We start from the raw sequence: 22,384 nt of genomic DNA, 5'->3' as shown, positions 1-22,384 counted from the left end.
CTCATAGCTGTTTGTGGGACCTTGCTGGGATAAATGGCTGCCATATGTGCCTATAAAACCAGTTACTGAAATGGACAGTAATTACCTGTGAAGTACTTTGACTCTATAATAATAGTAATCCTTGCATTTGATATAGCGCCTTATCACGTATTCAAGACGTCTCAAAGTGCTTCACAGATTATACTGTAAAGCGAATTGACTACATTTTGTGGGTAAAACGCGGCAGAAAATTGTCCACAAACAGTCGTGGATTGAGCTGTATGTACACTTTTATGTTGACACCCTTGAAATGAGAAAGGTATTAACATGAATCTCCATCAACAAACCTATGTGCTATTGTAATATGCTTCTTAAGTCTGTCAAAAGTTATCTGAAATACTCTTGAAACAGGTACATTTTCTGTAATGTATGATACTGTTAATTAAATGCATTGCTGGAGATCTGTATTATGTTTAGAAATAAGATCATAATGAAAGGTCATGGTTATAACATACTGATGGAAAAAAATTCTACACATTATAGGATATATATAAATAATCCTTGCATTCTGATATAGCACCTTAATATGTCTTTGAGACATCTCAAAGCTCTTTACAGAATATACTGTAAAGTGACTGTATATTTTGTGGACGAATGTGTAGATAACAATACATCACTTTATGACATTATAAAACTGCCCTAAGCTCCTACATCAGCAAAAAAACAGCATTTAAGGAACATTAATGCATGCTTCAAAAAGGGACAGATGATAGAAGTTACAAGTCTGGCAAACGGCCTCATCCATTAGATAATGCTGAGGTCTTGTTCATTATTTAGACTGATGATCTATGGTAGAACAAGCATATCCATCCAAGGTGCTGTTCTTCTTCGACCATGCCATCGGCCACCCCCCTTCCCCTCCCCTCCCTTCTCACCCCCTGACCCCAGCTCGGGTCTGAAAAGCTGTACACTGTCCAGCGCCTTGGGACTTCCTCTCGACGTGAAAGGCGCTATACAAATGTAATTTTGTTGTTGTTAGATTCTCTAAACTTTTAACAAACAACAACAAAATTACATTTGTAAAGCACCTTTCATGTTGGGAGGACGTCCCAAGGCACTGAACAGTTGGGGATCAGGACCCGAGCGTGGGGTGGCAGGGTTGGGATGAGCGAGGGTAGAGAGGTAGGAGGATGGCTGAAGGCACGATCGAAAAGGAGTCATGCCTTGAAGGAAGCAAAGACGGGAGAAAGGCGAAGTGATGTGGGATGGTGTTCCAAAGGGTGGGGGCAGAGAGGCTGAAAGCCCGGCCGTCGACGGTAGGGCAGGTCGGGTGGGAGACGTGGAACAGGCCAGAGCCTACTGAACGGAGGGAGCAGACAGGTTGATAGGGGGTCAGCAGGTCAGATAGTATGTAGGAGGGGGCAAGGCCATGGAGGGCCTTGAAAGTGAGGATGAGGATTTTGAATTCTATTCTCTGAGGGATGGGGAGCCAGTGGAGCCGGGTGAGGGTAGGTGTGATGGGGTCACGGAACCTGGTGCAGGAGAGGACATGAGCTGCATAGTTCTGGATGATCTGCAGCTTGTAGAGGGAAGAGTTGGGGAGTCCGGGAAGGAGGGAGTTTCCATAGTCAAGCCTTGAGGTGACAAATGCGTGTATGATGAACATTATGCCAGTGTTGGAAGAACACTGACTACATAGAGGAAACAATCAAAGAATACTGAGAGCCCATACTCTCCAGAATGTCAAATCCCTGCACAAAGGAAATAGCTCCAAGGTGTACATGGAAACAACATAGCCATAACAAGACAATAAGGACTTGTCATCTAAATTGTAACTTTGGTGCAGATACTTACATCCGCGGTTGCAAGGCCAAACAGAACTTTGGCAAAAGTTTGATATGCTGCCTCTGCGGCAGTTGGTAACAATCTGCATTCACAGATGGGTCAAAAGTCCAAACAAATCCATTTGTTCCTCTCACTCTAAAAAGAATAGATCCTTGGATCAAATGTGGGTTAAGATGACTGAGCTTTTCCAAGGCCCAGAGGTACTAAGGTCATTTGTAGAAATACTGCAGCACCTGGATACGATAACTCAACTCACCACACAAAAAAAAAGTCCTTACATTTCATATAGCGTCTTCCTTCACGGCTGCCAGACATCACAGGATATACTGCAAAGTATGATGATTGTATGTTGTAGGCAAAACCGGGAGCTAATTTGTGTATAACAATGTCCCACAAACAGCCATGAAGTGAATGAAGTATACTACAATTGTACTGGCATGTCATCTGAGTTTCTTTTATACTATGCCGGCACAGACACGATGGGCAGAATAGCCTCCTTCTGTGCTTTATAATTCCATGATTTTAGAGCTTCTCTTTTGAGTTCATATTATAGGTTATCAAATATCATTATCATTATGTTCACTCTGTTACAGAATTCCATTTTTCTATCATGGGGCAGGAAAGGTACACTTTAGCTGAGAAATACCATGTTCTATTTCATAGATTATAAAATTATCAATCTGACAGAATTACTGAGGGAAATGTTGAATGTGTTAGAAAGGCCTTTGCTAGATATAAATTAACTTTACATTTTTGGACTCTACTTGTAATAAATTGAATCCACAATTGCCATTTATTAGTGAGTTTGTAAAGTTTGGCCGTCACATTCACCAATAAATGCTTGGTTCGCTCTGTACTTTCTACTGTAAGCAATAACTGTCAAGAGTAAACACAATTTATTAAAATGTAGAATTTGGCCTGAGATTCTTCTACTTTGAAAAAGGTGGCAGTGACCTATTCAATTATCATAATTACTTGCATGAAAACAATAAGGAACGTTTAATTAGTGGGACTAACCCCATCTCTGGAGAGGAGAGGATTGTATGAACTGAAGTAACAGCAGATTCTATTGGGCCACGTCCAGGAATTTCAGCCTAAACTAATTGATACCAGTCTGGTGACCAAGGGAAAATGGAAATTAAATTTGAATTCACATTTTAATCAAATTGTATTGTTATTTTGAGTTCTGGAAATTAATCCCGTGATACTGCAATCCAATTGCTGGTCCCACTGACTGATTAATGCCCATTCTGTGCTCTGAAGTGATCTATGCTTTTACAGCAGAGCAACTCAGAGCAAGAAAGCAAAGTTACACTTCCCACTTCAAATTGCTGTTGCTCAAGGCTAAAGAAAACTCAATGCCTGTGCAAATAATAAGAGCTACAACCAGTGCTTTGTAGCAGTGAATTTTTAAAATATATTAAAGAGACTAACAATCCGATTATTTCGCAAACCCTAAGAGTGGTCCAATGCTCTTTTGATCATAATTTACTAAAATTTCAAAAAAGAATCGGTTGCAATAAAATTGGATTCATACTGCTGTGTTGGCATCTGTGATGCCATTCGGGAGCAGGGCTTAAAAAGGAATTGATAAAAAAGATCTGAGCACAAAGTGATGGACCGCTCAGCTGCCACTGCCCTCCCAACTTCCACTCCCTCCTCATCGGCCTTACGGGAACTCCCTTCTCAACTCTTCCCTTCACAAGCTGCAGATCATTCAAAACTCTGCAGCTCGCGTACTATCACGCACCAGGCTCCGTGACCCCATCACTCCCACCCTCGTCCGACTCCACTGGCTCCCCAGTTCAAGATCCTCGTCCTCACCTTTAAGGCCATCCATGGCTTTGCCCCCTTCTACCTCTCTGAACTGCTGACTCCCTACCAACCTGTCTGCTCCCTCCTTTCAGCGGGCTCCGGCCTGCTCCATGTCTCCTGCCCGACCTGCCCTACCGTCGACGGCCGGGCTTTCAGCCTCTCTTCCCCCACCCTTTGGAACACCATCCCACATCACTTCGCCTTGCTCCTGTCTTTGCTTCCTTCAAGGCATGACTCCTTTTCGATTGTGCCTTCAGCCATCCTCCTACCTCTCTACCCTCGCTCAGCCCAACCCTGCCACCCCACGCTCGGGTCCTGATCCCCGACTGTTCAATGCCTTGGGACGTCCTCCCAACATGAAAGGCGCTTTACAAATGTAATTTTGTTGTTGTTGTTTGTTAAAAGTTTAGAAAATCTAACAACAACAAAATTACATTCGTATAGTGCTTTTCACGTCGGGAGGACGTCCCAAGGCGCTGGACAGTGTACAGCTTTTCAGACCCGAGCTGGGGTTAGGGGGCGAGAAGGGAGGGGAGGGGAAGGGGGGTGGCCGATGGCATGGTCGAAGAAGAACAGCACCTTGGATGGATATGCTTGTTCTACCATAGATCATCAGTCTAAATAATGAACAAGACCTCAGCATTATCTAATCGGTGGCCAGGCTTTCAGCCTCACTGCCCCCGCACTGTGAGACAGGTCTTGAAGGAGGGAAGGGGCGAGGTGGAGAGACTGCGGTATGGAGTCCCAGAGGGTGGGGGCAGAGTGGCTGAAAGCCGGCCCGCCAATGGTGGGACAGGCGAGGCGGGGGCGAGGCCAGAGCCCGTTGAGCAGAGGGAGCGGGCAGGTTGGTAGGGCGTTAGGTGGTCGCAGAGGTAGGGGGGAAGCAAGGCAATGGAGGGCTTTTAAGATGAGGACAGGACCTTGAACTGTATTCTCTGTGTGATGGGAAGCCACAGGAGTCAGGTGAGGATGGTAGTGATAGGGTCATGGAGCTTGGTGCAGGAGAGGGCACAGGTTGTAGAGGTCTGGATGTCCTGCAGCCTATGAAGAGAGGAGTTGGGGGGGCTGACAAGCAGAGAGTTTGCATAGTTAAGCATGGATGTTATGAATGCGTGTATGAGGGTTTAGATGGCCTGTGGTGTGAGACAGTGGCAGAGCTGGGCAATAGGTGATAAGGTGGAGGGAAGGCAAAGCAGGTCATGGCACGATGTGGGGTAGAAAGGATAGTCGAGGGTCAAACAAGATGCCAATGTTCCGGACTGGCTCAGTTGAGGTGTAGTGTGCATCCTTGGATGGTGATGCTGTCAGCGTCTGAGGTTAAAAGACTAGACCTGTGACCAAACAGCTTAGAAATTACTATGTCTGCACTAAAGAGTATTAGAAGGCCAAACCTAACGGCTGTGCCTTCAGCCACTATGCCCTGAGGCTCTGGAACTCCCTTCCTCACTCCCTTCGCCTCGCTCCCTCCCTTCCTATTTTCAGGTCTCGGCTGAAGACCCTTCTCTTCGACCGCGCCTTTGGTCACCTTCCTCCCCCTCCGACCGGATGGCCCCGGGATCCGTTACTGTGAAGTGCTCTGAGACACCATCTGGCGTGGAGGGCTCTATATAAATCCAAGTTGTTGTTGTTGTTTAATATAAGTGTTAAATCTAATGAAACTGCTACCATTTTAATCACAAAATATGTCTTAAGCACAATTAGCTTTCTGGTCATGAACATGCATTGTGTTTAAAACTGAAAACACTTCAACTTTATCCCAGTTATGGATCTTTGAACAATTTTGACACTGTCTTGCAAACTTCTAGCCCCCAAATATTGTGGAAAGCAAATTAGAATTTTCTTTTTCAGTTCTGGCTTTCATTTTAAATAACATTTAAATTGTAAAATTAAGGTGATTGAAAAAGATTTTCAAAATTGCAAGCAGAATATATGGAATGAAACTAGGTGAAGTTAGTAGAATTTATTGCAAAACTACAGAGTAGTAAAATGAACAAATGTGTTAATATTAACATAATTACCACATATTTAATAGTACAGAAACAAAGTGTAATAAATTGTTTGCTTTTATATAACTAACACATCAATGTTTTAACTATATGCTCAACTGTGAGCAACCACTTAATTGCTGCACAATTCAATTCATTGATGCAAAATCAGAGCTAGAAGTCATCTAATTATTACATTAAGAAGCAGGGGTGAATTTTGTTTAAAAGTGGTGCATTAGCTGATTGTTTTCTTATCCTTCCCTCTAGGCTATCGTCCTTCCGATGTGAAATAAATGCAATTTGTTGTTGTAAAACCACCTGCAGGAAAATGTTGCATGTCACTGGGATATATTGCAATTTGACACCAGGTACATTCAGCTTTAGAATATGGAATAGTACACTAACTATCTTTTCTCTGATTCACCTAATTATTTCCTTTACTTTGATTTTTACATTGGTTTTTAATGTTCTATTCTAAGATAGTCTTGATCTTCAACGTTCTCGTTTCTAGACTTTGTTTCTTGTTGTGCTGTATCTGGATTTGTTTGCAACAGTATTTGGAACCCTGGCTGAATTATTTCCCCTCCCTAACTGAGGGAATTGTCCTGTAGCGTATTGGTTAGAGCATTTGCCTCACAAGAGAGAGGACCTGGATTCAATTCCTGGGCTAGGCAAAATATTAGGCAAGTTTCCTTACTCCACACGCCTCTGTTTACCTAGCAGTAAGTAGGAACCCGGTTGTTAGTCGATTGGCGGATCACTTTTTCGGCGATAATAATCCCTTCAAAAATAAAAATAAATAATTTGGTCACTCAATCCACGACTGTTTGTGGGCACTGCTGTGTGCAATTGGCTGCCGCGTTTTGCCCACAAAATATACAGTCAATTCACTTTATAGTACAATCTATAAAGTGCTTTGAGACGTCTCAAAGGCGTTATAAATCTATATCAAATGCAAGGATTATTATTAATATTATCTGCAACTCTGAACCTTTCTACCAACAATTGCTTTGTACACAAAGGACAGATCTGAATGCTTATGTGGGGGCAATTAGTAGGTTTGTGCTATTGCTGCTCTAAATAATGCAGGCTGTATAGATTTGTTGCTTTATTCATACTGATAAGACCCATTATTTATTCTATACGACTCAATTATTTTATATTATGAACCTCAAAATTATTGAAATAATAAAATCTAATTTTGAGCACTCCAGAGAATGTGATCGTCAATTGACCAACCAATAACCATCCTCCTTGGGGGAAGTAAGCAGATACTCCTTGAGTTGACAAAACTATATTTTTGTTCTTCCTAACGCAATCTGTGTGTGACATTCTAACATTCACACGAGGTGGGGGGGGGGGGGGGGGTTGCCCTGTTAATTAGGGATGAAATAAAAGCAGTGGAGAGGAAGGATCTGAAATCCGATGACCAGGAGGTCGAGACAATATGGGTGAAAATAAAAAATAATAAGGAGCAGAAAATATTAATGGGAGTGGTTTATAGACCCCCAAACAGCGATCACAATATAGTACAAGGTATTAATCAAGAAATCAGTGGAGCATGTAGGAAAGGTAAAGCGATAATAGTGGGTGATTTCAATCTCTACATAGATTGGGAAAACCAAATCGTCAAAAGTAGGTCAGAAGAAGAGTTCATTGAGTGTATGAGAGAGAACGTTCTAGAGCAGCATGACGAGGAACCAACTTGGGGACAGGCCATCCTAGACCTTGTTTTGTGTAACGAAACAGGGCTAGTCGGCAGTGTAGGTATTAAGACTCCTCTAGGACAGAGTGATCACAATATGATTGAATTCTGCATTGAGTTAGAGAGGGATATAGTTAAATCCGAGGCAAGTATTCTGAATTTAAATAAGGCTAATTTTGTAGGTATTAGGAAAGATTTAGGTAAAATAGATTGGAGAATAAGATTAAGAGGTAAAAATGTAGACCAAATATTTAAGGATGTAGTGCATAATTCTCAGCGGTCGCATATTCCCTTGCGGAATAAGAGTACCACAGGGAAAGCAATTCATCCATGGCTAACTAGAGCAGTTAGGGAAAGCATCAATTAAAAGAAAAAGCTTATAAAATTGCCAAGAAAAGCAGAAAATCTGAAGATTGAGAGAGTTTTAGAAACCAGCAAAAAAAAACTAAAAAAACTCATTAAGAGTGAGAAAAAGGAGTATGAGGGTAAGCTAGCTAAGTCTGATTGTAAAAGTTTTTACAAATATATCAAGAGGAATAGGTTAGTGAGGGTAAATGTAGGTCCACTTCAATCAAAGACGGGAGAAGTTGTAATGGCAGAGCCCCTAAATGGATACTTTGCATCTGTCTTCACCCGAGAAGACACAACAAGTCTGCCAACAATAGGGATGCACCAAGGGGATAAGGACAGGGAGCAACTTCGGGAAATTTTCATTAGTAGAGAATTGGTGCTAGGGAAACTGTTAGCACTAAAAAGTGACAAATCCCCTGGTCCGGATGGCTTGCATCCCAGGGTTTTAAAAGAGGTAGCTTATGAGATAGTGGAGGCCTTGTGTCTGATCTTCCAAAATTCCTTGGATTCTGGAACAGTCCCCATGGATTGGAAGATCGCAAATGTCACACCACTATTTAAAAAAGGTGGAAAGGAAAAGATGGGGAACTATAGGCCAGTTAGTCTCACATGAGTGACAGGAAAAATGTTAGAATCATTGATTAAGGATGTGGTAGGGCGGTATTTAGAGGAGCACAATATAATTAGGCCAAGTCAACATGGCTTTACAAAAGGGAAGTCATGTTTGACAAATCTCATAGAATTTTTTGAGGATATTTTGAGTAAACTAGATAAGGGTGAATCAGTGGATGTGGTCTATTTGGACTTCCAGAAGGCATTCGATAAGGTGCCGCATAAAAGGTTAGTCCAAAAGATAAGGGCCCATGGAATTGGGGGAGCATATTAACGTGGATTGGGGAATGGTTAACGGGTAGGAAACAAAGAGTAGGGATAAACGGGTCCTTTTCAGATTGGCGGGATGTGATTAGTGGAGTACCACAAGGAACAGTCCTCAGCTATTTACCATCTACATCAACGATCTAGATGAAGACATCGAAGTTAATATATCTAAATTCGCGGATGACACAAAACTAGGAGGAAGTGTCAACACAGAGGATGACATTAAAAAAATGCAGCGAGACATAGATAGATCAGGTGATTGGGCAGGTAGGTGGCAGATGAAGTATAATGTAGGGAAGTGCAAAGTCATCCACTTAGGTAGCAAAAACAGTAGAGCGGGTTATTTTTTAGAAGGGGAGAGATTAGAATGTGTTAGCGTCCAGAGGGACTTGGGTGTCCTTGTACACCAATCACAGAAAGTTAGTCTGCAGGTGCAGCAGCAATTAGGAAGGCAAACGGTATGTTAGCATTCATTATGAAAGGATTAAAGTATAAGAGTAGGGAAGTCTTGCTGCAACTGTATAGGGCCCTGGTGAGACCACATCTGGAATACTGTGTGCAGTTTTAGTCTCATTATTTAAGGAAGGATGTACTTGCCTTGGACAGGGTGCAGTGTAGATTTACTAGGTTAGTACCAGGGATGAAGGGGATGAGTTACGAGGATAGGCTGACCAATTTGGGCCTATATTCTCTAGAATATAGAAGAATTAGAGGGGATCTTATAGAAATCTATAAGATCATCAAAGGGCATGATAGAGTAGATAGTGGGAGATTGTTTCCCCTGGTTGGAGAAACTAAAACCAGGGGTCACAACCTTAAAATGAAAGGCAGACCTTTCACACTGAGTTGAGGAAGAACTTCTTCACTCAAAGGTTGGTGAATGTATGGAACTCACTACCCCAAAGGGCTGTTGATGCTCAGTCCTTGAACATATTCAAGACTGAGATAGATATATTTCTTATTGCAAAAGGGATTAAGGGATATGGGGATAAGGCAGGATTATGTTATTAGCTGGAGTTTAGATTAGAAGATCAGCCATGATTGAATGGCGGGGCAGGCTCGAAGGGCCGAATGGCCTACTCCTGCTCCTACACGTTATGTTATTCTCCCTAAAGTAATCTGTGTGTGACATTCTAACATTCGCATTGCAAACGCTGGATATTTTTTCACAGATGAACCTGCTTTTCCAATTCATACACGATTCTAAAATAAGTGATCAACCATTTCCATGACATTTTCTCTGAAATCATCCCTCACAAGCACATATTTCCTGAATACAGATGTTTCATTGACATCATTCTTGACAATTTGGAGATTGCTTTTGCTTTAGATGTTCTTTCATTACCTTAATGCTTAGTATCGGAACTGCTCTTTTACTATTTGGAGCCTGAATCCAATTTCAAACACACAGCAGACATAAATTTGCATCTACTGGAAATAGCTATTTTGTGTGTAGCTTAATATGACGTACATTGAAATCTGCTGGGGACTGACTCACTTACTACACACATTCACAGTCAGACAGCTGGTTATCTATTTAGGGACTCTGAGCATTGACTGAAATTGGGACTTTGAGTATATGTGTTTTCCTCATTTGAAATACAATGTGTGGTGAAAAGTTCATAGTTCTTTGAAGCAATTTATTGGCCAGTCACACATTGCCTTGTTGAATTCTTTCAAAATTATTAGTTTCCGAGGAATAGTTACTGTTTCATGAATACAATAAACAACTCAGAAACTCCCAACACAATTCTCTTTTTAATTATACAACTGTTTTGTTTTACTAAAGAAGCTCCCTACCAGTACCACCAATCTCTTTCTTCCTAGTGACCAATATCAATATCCTGCATACATATGTAACCAACAACTCTTTTTCTGTTTGATGTCAATCCTAAGATATCTATTACTTTTATTATTATGACCAAACTGTTACCATTGATTTCTTAAAATGTAAAAGTTCTTTGTTTGGGGGATGGAGGAGTATATATGTATTATAAGTTGGAGACTTTGTCTCACTCATTCCCGGTTCTTCAAAAGGTTTGAAAACTGCCAGCTTGGTTAATTTCATAATTGAACCATTTTATAATTTTTAAAAAAATCATAGATATGACCCCCTGATCAATTCCGAGCATCTCTCATCATATGCGTAGTCTATTTCCAGTTTGTCACCACAGAGTGTCCTCAAGTCCTGTTACCCCATTTTTTCTATACTGCACAGACTAACAACTGAAACAAGTGGAAGAATTATGATAATTGTATTCAAAAGTACTTAATTGTATTCAGTACAAGTATTGAACTGTATTTAGACGTCCAGAGGCTCGGTGTGAATACGTGTCATCAATTCATGGCAGATAATGATCCATCTACATTTTTGGTGCAACACTTCCATAACATAAATGTGAGAAGGTGAAATGCATATCTGACAGCTTGTTTCAGCTCCTCCATAGCCTCATAATCATTGTTTTCCAACAGGGAGGTAAGAGGACTTTGTGGATACTGGCATCTATTAATCTGCAATTCCAGTCCCTTTTAAGCTTGTTCTCATTTTACTAGCTACCCAAGAGTTCATTTTTATGATGTTTGTGTTCCATGAACATATTCCACCCACTCATATTTCTTGAATTTGGAGTAACCTCATCAGAATGGGTATATTGTCAACAATATTCATACTCTATAGAAAGACCACATAGGGATTATTGTCCAATCACTCCATCTATTAGGGAGAATTTAAAAGCTTCACAAGATTTTATTTAAAAATGGCTTGATGTTGTAATGGGAAGACGGAAGAGGGCTTACACTGGACACATGAGATCAAGTGGGACAGTGGGTATTTTTCATCACTTCTCTTGTGGTTTTGCCATTCAGCCCCAAACGCAAATAGTCCACTCCAAGCATTTTGTGTTCAGTTTTGGGAGCTTCGAAATGAAGACTATATTTCAGAATTCGCCAAATTCTGGGTGTTCTAAAATACAGCCTAAATGGAGTACATCTAGACCCAGGTGGAATTTCTCTCCATGAGACTTCATAAATGTCAATAAAAAACTGTTTTAGGATCTTGAAAACTGATTATGGTAATAGTGAACCACATCTGCTGCTTGAATGCACAACTAAAGTTACAAGTAGTCATCTGAATTCAATGCATCGTCCTCATTTGGTAATTAATCAAATCATGTCTTTTCGTTTGCTAATGCATATGTAACACAGCCCAATTGTTGTCCACATGTGGAAAGTGAACAAAACAGCTGGCAATGTCATCTTCAAATTCAAACCTTGTGTTACCTGCTTCCCCATAGAATAGCTCCATCACGCCTCACAAAAGAACCATGTCCTGGAGATTCAGGCCCATACACCGAGAACCAACACACATCACCACTTCAATGCAGGTCCTATTTCTAGCACAATGCTTAAGAAAAAAAACAATCAAAGCACCTTTGCAAGCAGTCACATTATCACACAGCAGTTTACTTGAGTTACACCGGTGTTACTGCTCTAATTAATGTAATTGTTTGTGTGTACAGAGAGACCGATGAATCCAGCAACGAGACTGCGTAAATTAAACATCAGCTCCTTTTATCGTCAAGTGTGTACACCTTGTAGTCATGAATTATGCAGCATTAAATACACTGTCTGATAACAAAGGGAAGCAGCTGCAACTGGTATAAAAATAGGCAAAACCCCTATAGCTGAAACTCACCATTAAGGGAAGTCAAAAGATACCCAATTTCCATTTAGTAGCAAGATTTGAGAATGTTTGCCACAAAACACGGTCATTTCACTTTACAGGTATATCCTGTGAAGCCCTTTAAGACATCCTCACCCCATGAAAGGCACTATACCAAATGTAAACATTATTCTTATTCCCTCATTAGAGAGTTTGGGAATATAGTTACCTTCATAGTGATTCCAATGATTTCCGACAGGCAAGGTTAATAATAATATAGCGCCTTATTACATCGTTGCAACATCTCGAAGCGCTTCATAGAATATATTGTAAAGTGGATTGACTGTATTTTGTGGACGAATCGCGACAGCCAATTACATACAGCAGTGTCCCATGTGTGACCAATTTTTTTTAAAGAGATTATTATCTTCGAAAAACAATACTCCAATTGCCTAATAACTGGGTTCCTACTTACTGGTAGGTAAACAGAGGCATGTGCAGTAAGGAAACTTGCCTAAGATTTTGTGTTGGGATGCCCTGTGTGACCCAGTTCTGCAGGAAGTTCTATTCATATCCATAGGCTCAATGATGTATGCTGAATCTGTGGCTACTGCAGGAATAGGGAAGAATTGTTTTATAATCTACACTGTTGTGAAATAACAAAATATTGGTCATTCACTTCATGGCTGTTTGTACACAAATTGGCTGCCTCTTTTGCCTACAAAATACAGTCACGGCACCTGGAGTGGACTAGATGCAAATTCTGAGGCTAGTAGTTGAAGGCATGAATTTTTGATTCTTGGTCTCTATTCATATCTGGAAAGCTGCTTCCAGAATGAGCATCAAATGGCATAAAGACAACTCTATCTAACCTTCTCTGTCCTTGAAAAGTTCAAAACTGTCCATTGAACTGGAAGTTCTTGTGATTTTCCCTATTAATAAAAGTCATATTCCTAGCATTTGAAACCGTGCTTATTGCCTATCAGAATGTTTCCGTGAAATGTAGAGACCCGCACTAAGCTTCGTGAGCTGATCATCCTTGCCTGGCTTCACTGGCTCCCTATTCCCTAGCCTAGATGATTGAGTTCAAGATCCTTGTTCTCACCTTTAAAGCCCTCCATGGTCTTCCTCCTCTCTGACTCTGCGACCTGTTAAAATCTGACCTGCTCTACTTCCCCCAACCTATCTCTCCTCTATTGGCGGTTGGTCCTTTAACCTCTCCACCCCCATCCTCTGGAACTCCATCCCTGAGTCCCTCCACCTCACCCTTCCTTTACCTCCTTCAAGGTCCATCTCAAGATCTTCCTTTTCGACCGTGCCTTCGGTCAACTTCCCTCCTCCACCTCCTTTTGCCCTCCACCCCTCTCAGATCCCAACCCGCAGCTCAGGCGCAAACCCCTCATTGATCAGCACATTTAAACATCCTCCTCACATGAAAGGCACCATATAAATGCAGTTTGTTTTTGTTGTATATGTAGGTGAATCCAGCCAAGTTTTACACAACAATATCCCACAATAGGTATGAAGTAACTGACTATATTTTTATGTGAAAGATTGAAGAAACAACTGACCTCTCATTCAAAGAACAGAATTTATAACAATGCAGCACTCCCCCAGTACTGCAGTGGAGCATCAGATGAAACTTTGAGCTCAAAGCCCCAAATGTGTCTTGAACCCACAGTCTTCTGACCAATTGGTGAAAACTCAACCAACTGAGCCAGGCTGATACTTATTGCTTTGAATTCCTCTTGGTTACTTATGACAATTTGTATAAATTAAAACTACTTAAGTTTCATAACACCTATTGACTAAATACGTATTTATTATTTATTAACTTGCAGGGTTTATGTTACAGTCAACATCATTTTGTAAACCAACAACGTGGAGTGTACAATTGATGCTCAGACACAAAACCTCTTGGAATTTATTTAATTCATTCTTAAATTCAAAATGGTCACGAATGGTATTATATAATAATCCTTGCATTTTATATAACGCTTTTCACATCTTCTAGACGCCTCAAAACGCTTCACAGAATATGCTGTAAAGTGAATTGACTGTATATTTGTGGGCAAAACGCAGCAGCCAATTGCGTACAGCAGAGCAGTGTCCCACAAACAGTCGTGGATTGAAAATGGATTGAACAATTTATTATTGACATTATATAAAACATATACCATGGAATTAGCACAAAGCTACAGTTAATCTTGCATTTAGAATATAATTATAAGCCACTTGAATATGCCTTTCATTGGAGTGTAACTTGCAGGGATTCAGAAAAGAATTGTTAATATCAACTTTGAGTCACAAATAACTCCTATCTAAAAGCAGACCTGATCTGGAGGAATTCAGCTTGAATGCAATCTACTTCCAAAGCAGATTTTGTGCAAACAACACAGAGTTGTGCGTTTACAATTATGAGTCAATTCTAATGATTTTTATTTAAATTACAGCCGTTTAGACCCTATCTGATTTTGATTAATATTCTCTCTAAATATGTTTTCCTCCTCAACACAAATGATCAATATAGATCAATTACATTTTCAAAAGTTGAACATTAGAACCTATGCAGAACTGAACATAATCCTTCCATTTCATAGAGTACCTCACAGGATGTATCGTAAAGTGTAGTGGCTGTGTATTTTGCAGACGAATGAATTTATTTGAAAATGATATTGTTTCCTGTACTATGCTGATTGTGCAATACCGGTAAAACATTCTGAAAGTGCAGAGGGAAAATGTATACACAACAACAACAAAATTTCATTTGTATAGCGCCTTTCATGTCAGGAGGACGCCCCAAGGCACTGGACTGTCAGAGTTTTGGACCCAAGCTGGGGGTCGGAATTGGGGAGGGTGGAGGGCAGAGAGGGGGGAAGAAGGGTGAATAAAAGCATGGTCGAAGAGAAGGGTCTTGAAAGAGGTAAAGAAAGGGGCGAGGTGGAGGGATGGAGCTCCAGAGGGTGGGGGCAGAGTGGCAGAAGGCCCACCTGCCCATGGTGGGGCAGGCAAGGCGGGGGACGTGAAGCAGACTGGAACCCGTTGAGCGGAGGGAGTGGGCAGGATGGTAGGGGGTTAGGAGGTCACAGAGGGAAGGGGGAAACAAGACCATGGAGGACTTTGAAGGTGAGGACCAGGATCTTGAACTGTATCCACTGTGTGATGGGAGTCGGGCAAGGATTGGTCACGGAGTCTGGTGTGGGAGAGGCCACGGGCTGCAGAGTTCTGGATGACCTGCAGCCTATGGAGGGAAGAATTGGGGAGGCCAATAAGTAAGGAGTTTGCATAGTCAAGCCTCAATGTAATGTAATTCATAGGTCATTCACTTGCACAATGCTTTAAAAAACAAAATACAGCACAAGTCACTTCCTCAGCTATCCTGCGGGCTGCAGAATAAAACAACTAGATTGTGATCGACATTCACAACCTTTATTTCACCCTCATTATAATGCTAGTCATTTATTAATAAAGCTAAGGCATGGTGCCAGGCCATTGATATAGAAATCAAACATATAGCAATTCATCTGAACCTTCTAAAACAATGGAATATGAATTGCACTTTTGTCAGATTTAAATGTCATAGAAGACAGCCTAAAGTTTTCAAGCATAGTTTTGCTTAATCCAGGCTTGTAAATAGTGTGATCATGCTAACAGTTACTCTTTCTATCTAGTAGAGCTGCTTTTCCAGATGAGGGTATAAATTTTTATAGCTTAGATTTTCTGTAATCACTGCAGACCTATACTTTGCTGAGATTTCAGGCACACTTTTCAATGTATGGATTTACCTCCTCAGCTGTTACATTACATGGTGGTATTTTAAAAGGATTATTCAATACACAAATTATGAATATGTGCTGTTATTTAATGTACCTGTGGTTTAAATGTGTAAAGTTTCAAAATGCCACACGAATCAATTTTGTACATTATATCCACTTTGGCCTTTTGCAGTCAGTTTGTCTGTGGCTGAGGGACTGAACCCCTGCTTAGCCAAATACTCTAATGTTGTTGGAGAGGGTCACCTTGGATAAGTATTGGTCTGCAGTGATTACAGAGAACCTAAGCTATAAATTGGTACTCTCATCTGGAAAAGCAGCACTACTAGGTAAGAGGAGGAAAAAAATAACCAAATTAAATGCTTTAGTAAAAACATTTTTTTATATAGAGGATGCAAATTGCAATTGCCAAAAATAACTGGAGCGTGACCTCAGGAAACAACCCACCACATTACCTGATCAACGTTTACATTACTTAGTTGGATTTTAAAGAGCTTTATTATTTAGTAAACCACTGCTTTCATGTTATGTATGTGCATCTCATTTGTGCACCACATGTAACTGTAAATCAATAAGCCATATTTTACAATAAGTTGATTCAAAACAATCTTTTGTTATTTTTCTCCCAAGCGTGGGGGAGTGGAGGCAGCCAATGAATCAGACTAATAAAAAGAAGATGCTGGGCCAATATTGTCCCTACAATATCTCTTCTTGATGCTAGGGCTCTGAATAGCTGCTTAATAGGAACTGCTGGAATATGTATATATAGGGCTAAGGCGAAATAAGGAAGCAGAATGAGCAAAAGAGTGAAATAATACCAGAAATAAAAAGACACATTTGGCTACTGGCCAAATCGTATAGATGGGTTATAAAATATATTGTGCTGGTCATAATAATGTGAAAATATGTATATTTCATTAGATGAAATAATAATCTTTGCATTTAATACTGAGCCTCATCATACCATCTAGACATCTCAAAGTGCTACATTTTGCTGCTACGTGTAGTGAATGTGTAGTTGTAGGCAATAATGAGTCACCGAGAGTGGTAGCAAGAAATAATAGAATCCAGGAACTTAAATAAAATCATAAACCCCAACTGCGAAGCTGAAAATACCAAACCCCTGAACCCCAAAATGAGATTAATGCCTCAAAATCCCTGGCTAGCACCTGTCAATTGTTTTGAGTATCTGCTTAGATTTTGTTTTCAATATTAATCATGGATTACTGCTGATAATAGTGCTGCTGACATACTGCACTGGTCACAAACAGTCTTATTACAATACTTAATACTTCCACCCAAAGATTTCGGGGCAGCAACAGATCAGTTTTCATTGGAAAGTAGGAGTGAAAAAAAAGTATTTCTGCCCTCTCTTCCCCCACCCCTCCAATTTTAATTTCAATGCATGGGGGAAAAGATTAATGGCCAAGAAGCCTGTTTCTATGCTTTAATATTCCATGATTTCATGCAGTTGGGAATATCACTTGTTGTGGACAGGATTCCAAATTTTCCCAGAAGAATCTGAATGCATCTCTCCTGGCATCTTAAATGGGAACAAAGGTAACATTTTTGCCCCCAAAATACACAGTCAATCTACAATATATACAAAATATATTCTGTGAAGTGCTTTGAGATGTCTCAATGCCATCATAAGGTGCTACATCAAATGTAAGGATTATTATTAGTAGAAGTAATATAGGCGTATGGCCAATGAGCTGTCCAACTTACTCTATTCCTCTTCTATGGCATTAACTATTGCTTCCAGCATTTAGCACCAGAACTCTTTTGAAAATCTGCCGGTAGCAATTATATTTAATGACTGTTAAATACAAATACTCAACAACCCTCAGATAAGTTCTGTATTTTCTGGCACAGAATTGCTTACATTAGTTAATTTTATACATGTTTATGGAGGTGGGGTGGGGTATTACTTGGCTCGTGGCCCTACAAAAACTGACAGCATTTACACTCCAAATTAACAAATGCAATTTCACCATTGAAAGTTTACCAGTATATCTCCAGTTCATTCCCAGTAAAATTCTACCTGCTGAACATTTTATATTGTAATGTAGAAGTCTAGATTGATGTTGAACTCTCCAGGAGCTCCAGCATTGAGCTTCACACATTTAACCTTGTAATCATGTTCTCATCTCTGGAGGTCCAGGTCTGGAAGCATTCAAACTTGGATCCAGTCTCCGATGACAAAATTGGGCCAGGTTTATGCTGTTAGACATTTGATCTGTGACCATTAACAACCTTCAATGAGGAGTGACCTTCAACACTTGTCACATGAATCAAGTAATGAAATTAAAAGCCTGTTTCTGTCATTGCTGCTAATGTTAAAGATCTCCAATGGCATTCCGCAAATCAGAAAATCTATTAAATCATGGGGACAGTTTAGACTAGAATCTTTTCCTACAGGAAGTGAGATCTGTTATAAGATTAACTAGTACAAGTACTGTACTAGTTAATTAGAATAATGCTGATGTATACAAGAATTTTATTTCCATTGCAAATTAAATTGTCCTGCCTGCTGCATAGCTGTGTATAAAAAGCCAAACTTCTTCACAGGCAGTTTTTTATAGGATAAACAGTAATCTAATCTGAAATCTATCTCTTACATCTGCTTGATGAATTCTATAGCAATAATAACCATGATAAATGATTACAATAGATTGTGGACCTATAAAATCTTTGATTTTACTTTCAATATGCTTTATCAGGATATTCAAATATTAGAAATTCTCAGAAAGACAAGCGAAAGTGGGCAATAGATTAGATTTGTTTTCTTAATCAATCACATTTCATTGTGAATTTAATTTAGATTAACTGGTGTTCAATTATTCTACCTAGGTATTTTCACAGACTTTTGAGATTTGTTAAATTGCAAATTATGGGAATGTCATTTTTTGTTTTACACAAACAATAAATTGTCTGGCGTGAATAGTTTTCTCCCTCATTCTTCATATCATGAAATTTACTGAAGTATGTCAAATCATCAATTTAAGATCTCATACTCTCAGGCTGGAGTGCTTTATAATGAATAGTTTTGCTACAGTTGAATTCAAAATAGCACAAAAAACAATTTGATTGTTTTAAAGTGCATTCGCAAAATAATGATGTGGAGTAACTCCCCCCACAACCCCCCAAAAAAATGTCTGAACACGCCAACGGTGCAAGTGTGGAGCGTTCAAGAAGATGAGAATGTGTCATTCACAAGAAGTTGTTTCAGTTCTTTAATTTGATAAGTAAAGGTCAAAAACTAAATTGAACAAAAAGTAAAATTGCACCCCATAATAATAATATTTGCATTTGACATAGCGCCTCATCATGTTGTTAAGACGTCTCAAAGAGCTTCACAGAATATACTGTAAAGTGAATTGACTGTATATTTCCTGAACCCAGAACAGAACAAACGCATTCTGCTCTAACAGAGGTAAGTACTGCACCACACACAGTACAAAGCCAACAAGGATACCCACCATAGGATGCTCTAGTCCAGGACCACAAGGTAAAGCAGAAACGGCCCAAGACTTAGGCACAGACACACACACACACAGTGAGTGCTTCGATCAAGTCATTCCACAAAACTGACCTCTTCAAGAAGACAAAAGCTCCCACTTTCAAGAAAAAAAAATGCATTTGCTACAAAGCCTTAAAACTGTGTTAATTTCCTGTTAGGAGCGCTGTCTAAGCATTTGGTTGGAGTTTTGCCGGTGTGTGTCACGGCTATCGCTGGGGTCGGGATGGGATGGTTGAGTCAGTGCAGTCGCGCCGCGTTACAGCAGTGAGACAGCAGCTCAGCGCCGCTCACTGGTGGCGAGGACCAGCACTCCAGAGGGATAACGCCCCATCATTGTGGGCAGTGCAGGTGAGATTATCCGCTTTATTTCAGGTCGGTGTTCTCTCCCCTCACACCCTCACAGGGAAAGGAAACAGATGAGATCCACAAATAACCTCTTAAATGCCGTTTGCCCTTTCCACTCATTTCACTGGTGTGAGACGCTCACCAGAGGCCAAACTGAGCAGCGCTGAGAACAAAGGCCAATTATCTCTCATGGCAAGTTATCCATGGGATCTGGGGGGGGGGGAGGGGAGGGGGGAGGGGGGCCTTGAGCACAATTGCTCGAGACCAAAGCTCCAGAGAGAACAACAAAAATAGCTGCTCAAAAGTTGCTTTCTCTGCTCCATCGCCACGATTCCGAGAGAAGTCACCTTCGGCTGCTTAGGAATGGCTTCGTATTGAAGAGGAGAAGGTGTGTGTGTGTGGGTGGGGGTGTGGGGGGGGGGGGGTGTGTGTGTGGGGGGGGGGGGGGGGGGTGGGTGTGTGTGTGGGGTGAGGGGGCAACTGTTCATTCGATCATCCGCGCTCTCTGTATTGACTGCTGCGGTGATCAGACACAAAATGAAGCTCTCCCCTCCCTCCCGATGGTTCGGTTGCCATCACCTTCCTGGTGGTGTCGGGGGTCCCGGGCACAGGCAATGTTAATAAAACACACGCACACATATCGCTGCTATTTGCCACCAACTGATATTAAACAGAAGCAATTTTCGTCCACAAAACATACAATGAATTCACTTCACAGGATATTCCGTGAAGCGCTTTGAGACGTCTGGAAGACGTGATCAGGCGCTTATATCAAATACAAGGATTATTAGTATTAATATAAACCCATTCTGGAGGACACGGCGTCCCCATTTTAACCGTCTGTGGGTGGGATGGCGGGAGGGGGTTAATGCGGGATTTGTGTGTGTGTGTGTGTGTGTGTCCGCGGGTTTACCTTCTGCTGTCGCCTCGCCATGTCTGTGGGCTGTTTGGCGTTGAACGGATAGGCGATGCATCTCATCACAAAGACATAGAGCTGCAGCTTTCTCTTCCTCTCGTCCTCTTCCTTCTGCAGCCGCTCGATCTCCTCCTTCTCCTTCTCGCTGACCACCGAGGGGCTCGGGCTGGAGGGTCGGATGCTGCTGCTCCGGCTGCTGGGCTGCAGCCCTCCGCTGCTCTCGCTGGTCCTACTGGGGGACAGCCGTGCTCCCGGGGCCGGGGTTTGCACCTCTTTGCTCTCCTCTTCCACTATCTCTTCCGATTCCTCCTCACTAGACGATGGGTCCAACATTTTTTTTAAAAAATGGGTGTCTTTACCTACACAGACACTCACTCACTCACTCACTGACACCCACAGCCACACACAGCAAATAACAGTTCCTTATATATACTATAAATATATATTTTTTATGAAGAGAGAGAGAGTAAGAAGGCAAACGGAACTGCTCCAAAGGAAGGCTGTGAGGAGAGGAGAGGTCCCTGTGGGGGGGTCAGGGGGAGTGATGTTAACTCTCCTCTGACCGACACACACGGAGTCACCGCGATCTGTGCACAGACGCGGCTCCGGGAGTCGCGCTTTATTTCATCCACAATCCCTTTCCTTTCCCGGATTCTGTCAGGACCGCGGCGGCTGATCGATCGGCATCACTTCCTGCTGACAGATCTGCAGCCCGACTGCAGCCGGAGGGGCGGGGGAGGGGGCGGAGTGTGGGGGGGATTTGCTGTTTTACACCGTGTCTTTTTGGGGTTGAAAGATATTGTGCGTTTAATCGGAAATCGGGGCTCTTATTTTTTTTGTGTGTGTTGGGGGGGAGAGGGAGGGGGAGAGGGGAGGGGGGGGGGGAGAGGGAGAGGGGGGAGTGGAGGTGAGGGTCGTGACCCGCAAATGGATCAAATGCCGCACAAGCTACACGTGGCTCTGACATTGAGAGGTTAAATCACTACCTTTCATTCCTGTCCCACTAAATAAAATGTGTAACACAAGTGCCCGAGGCTGGTCTGTCTGCAATGCTTACACACACACACAGACAGACAGACAGAGACAGGCAGAGAGACAGACACACAGACAGGCAGAGAGACAGACAGAGAGAGACAGACACACAGACAGGCAGAGAGACAGACACACACATAGACAGACAGAGAGACAGACAGGCAGAGAGAGACAGACACACAGACAGGCAGAGAGACAGACACACAGAGAGACAGACAGACAGAGAGAGACAGACACACAGAGAGACAGACAGAGAGAGACAGACACACAGACAGGCAGAGAGACAGACCACACAGACAGAGAGACAGACAGCAGAGAGACAGACACACAGACAGGCAGAGAGACAGACACACAGAGAGACAGACAGACAGAGAGAGACAGACACACAGACAGGCAGAGAGAGACAGACACACAGACAGGCAGAGAGACAGACAGACAGGCAGAGAGAGACAGACACACAGACAGGCAGAGAGAGACAGACACACAGACAGGCAGAGAGAGACAGACACACAGACAGGCAGAGAGAGACAGACAGGCAGAGAGACACACACACACAGATAGGCACAGACAGACAG

The 22,384-nt window shown here is 41.7% G+C and overlaps 1 protein-coding gene across 17 annotated transcripts in view; it reads right to left on the bottom strand.

The window, feature by feature from the left end:
- Positions 1–21,154, bottom strand: part of cadpsa (Ca2+-dependent activator protein for secretion a) — a 229,556-nt gene extending 208,402 nt beyond the window's left edge. For all 17 annotated transcript variants that reach the window (XM_007895168.2, XM_007895169.2, XM_042339419.1 and 14 more), the window contains exon 1: positions 20,775–21,154. In XM_007895168.2, coding sequence (XP_007893359.1) covers positions 20,775–21,110 — 336 coding nt within the window. In that variant the 5' untranslated portion in view covers positions 21,111–21,154. The remainder of the gene's footprint in view (positions 1–20,774) is intronic.
- Between the last annotated feature and the right edge of the window lie 1,230 nt (positions 21,155–22,384).

This window comes from Callorhinchus milii, unplaced genomic scaffold (genome assembly GCF_018977255.1).
Source record: "Callorhinchus milii isolate IMCB2004 unplaced genomic scaffold, IMCB_Cmil_1.0 Scaffold12, whole genome shotgun sequence".
NCBI classification, from domain to species: domain Eukaryota; kingdom Metazoa; phylum Chordata; class Chondrichthyes; order Chimaeriformes; family Callorhinchidae; genus Callorhinchus; species Callorhinchus milii.
Note: the sequence above shows the minus strand (reverse complement) of the source record. Positions and strands in the feature narration are given on the sequence as shown.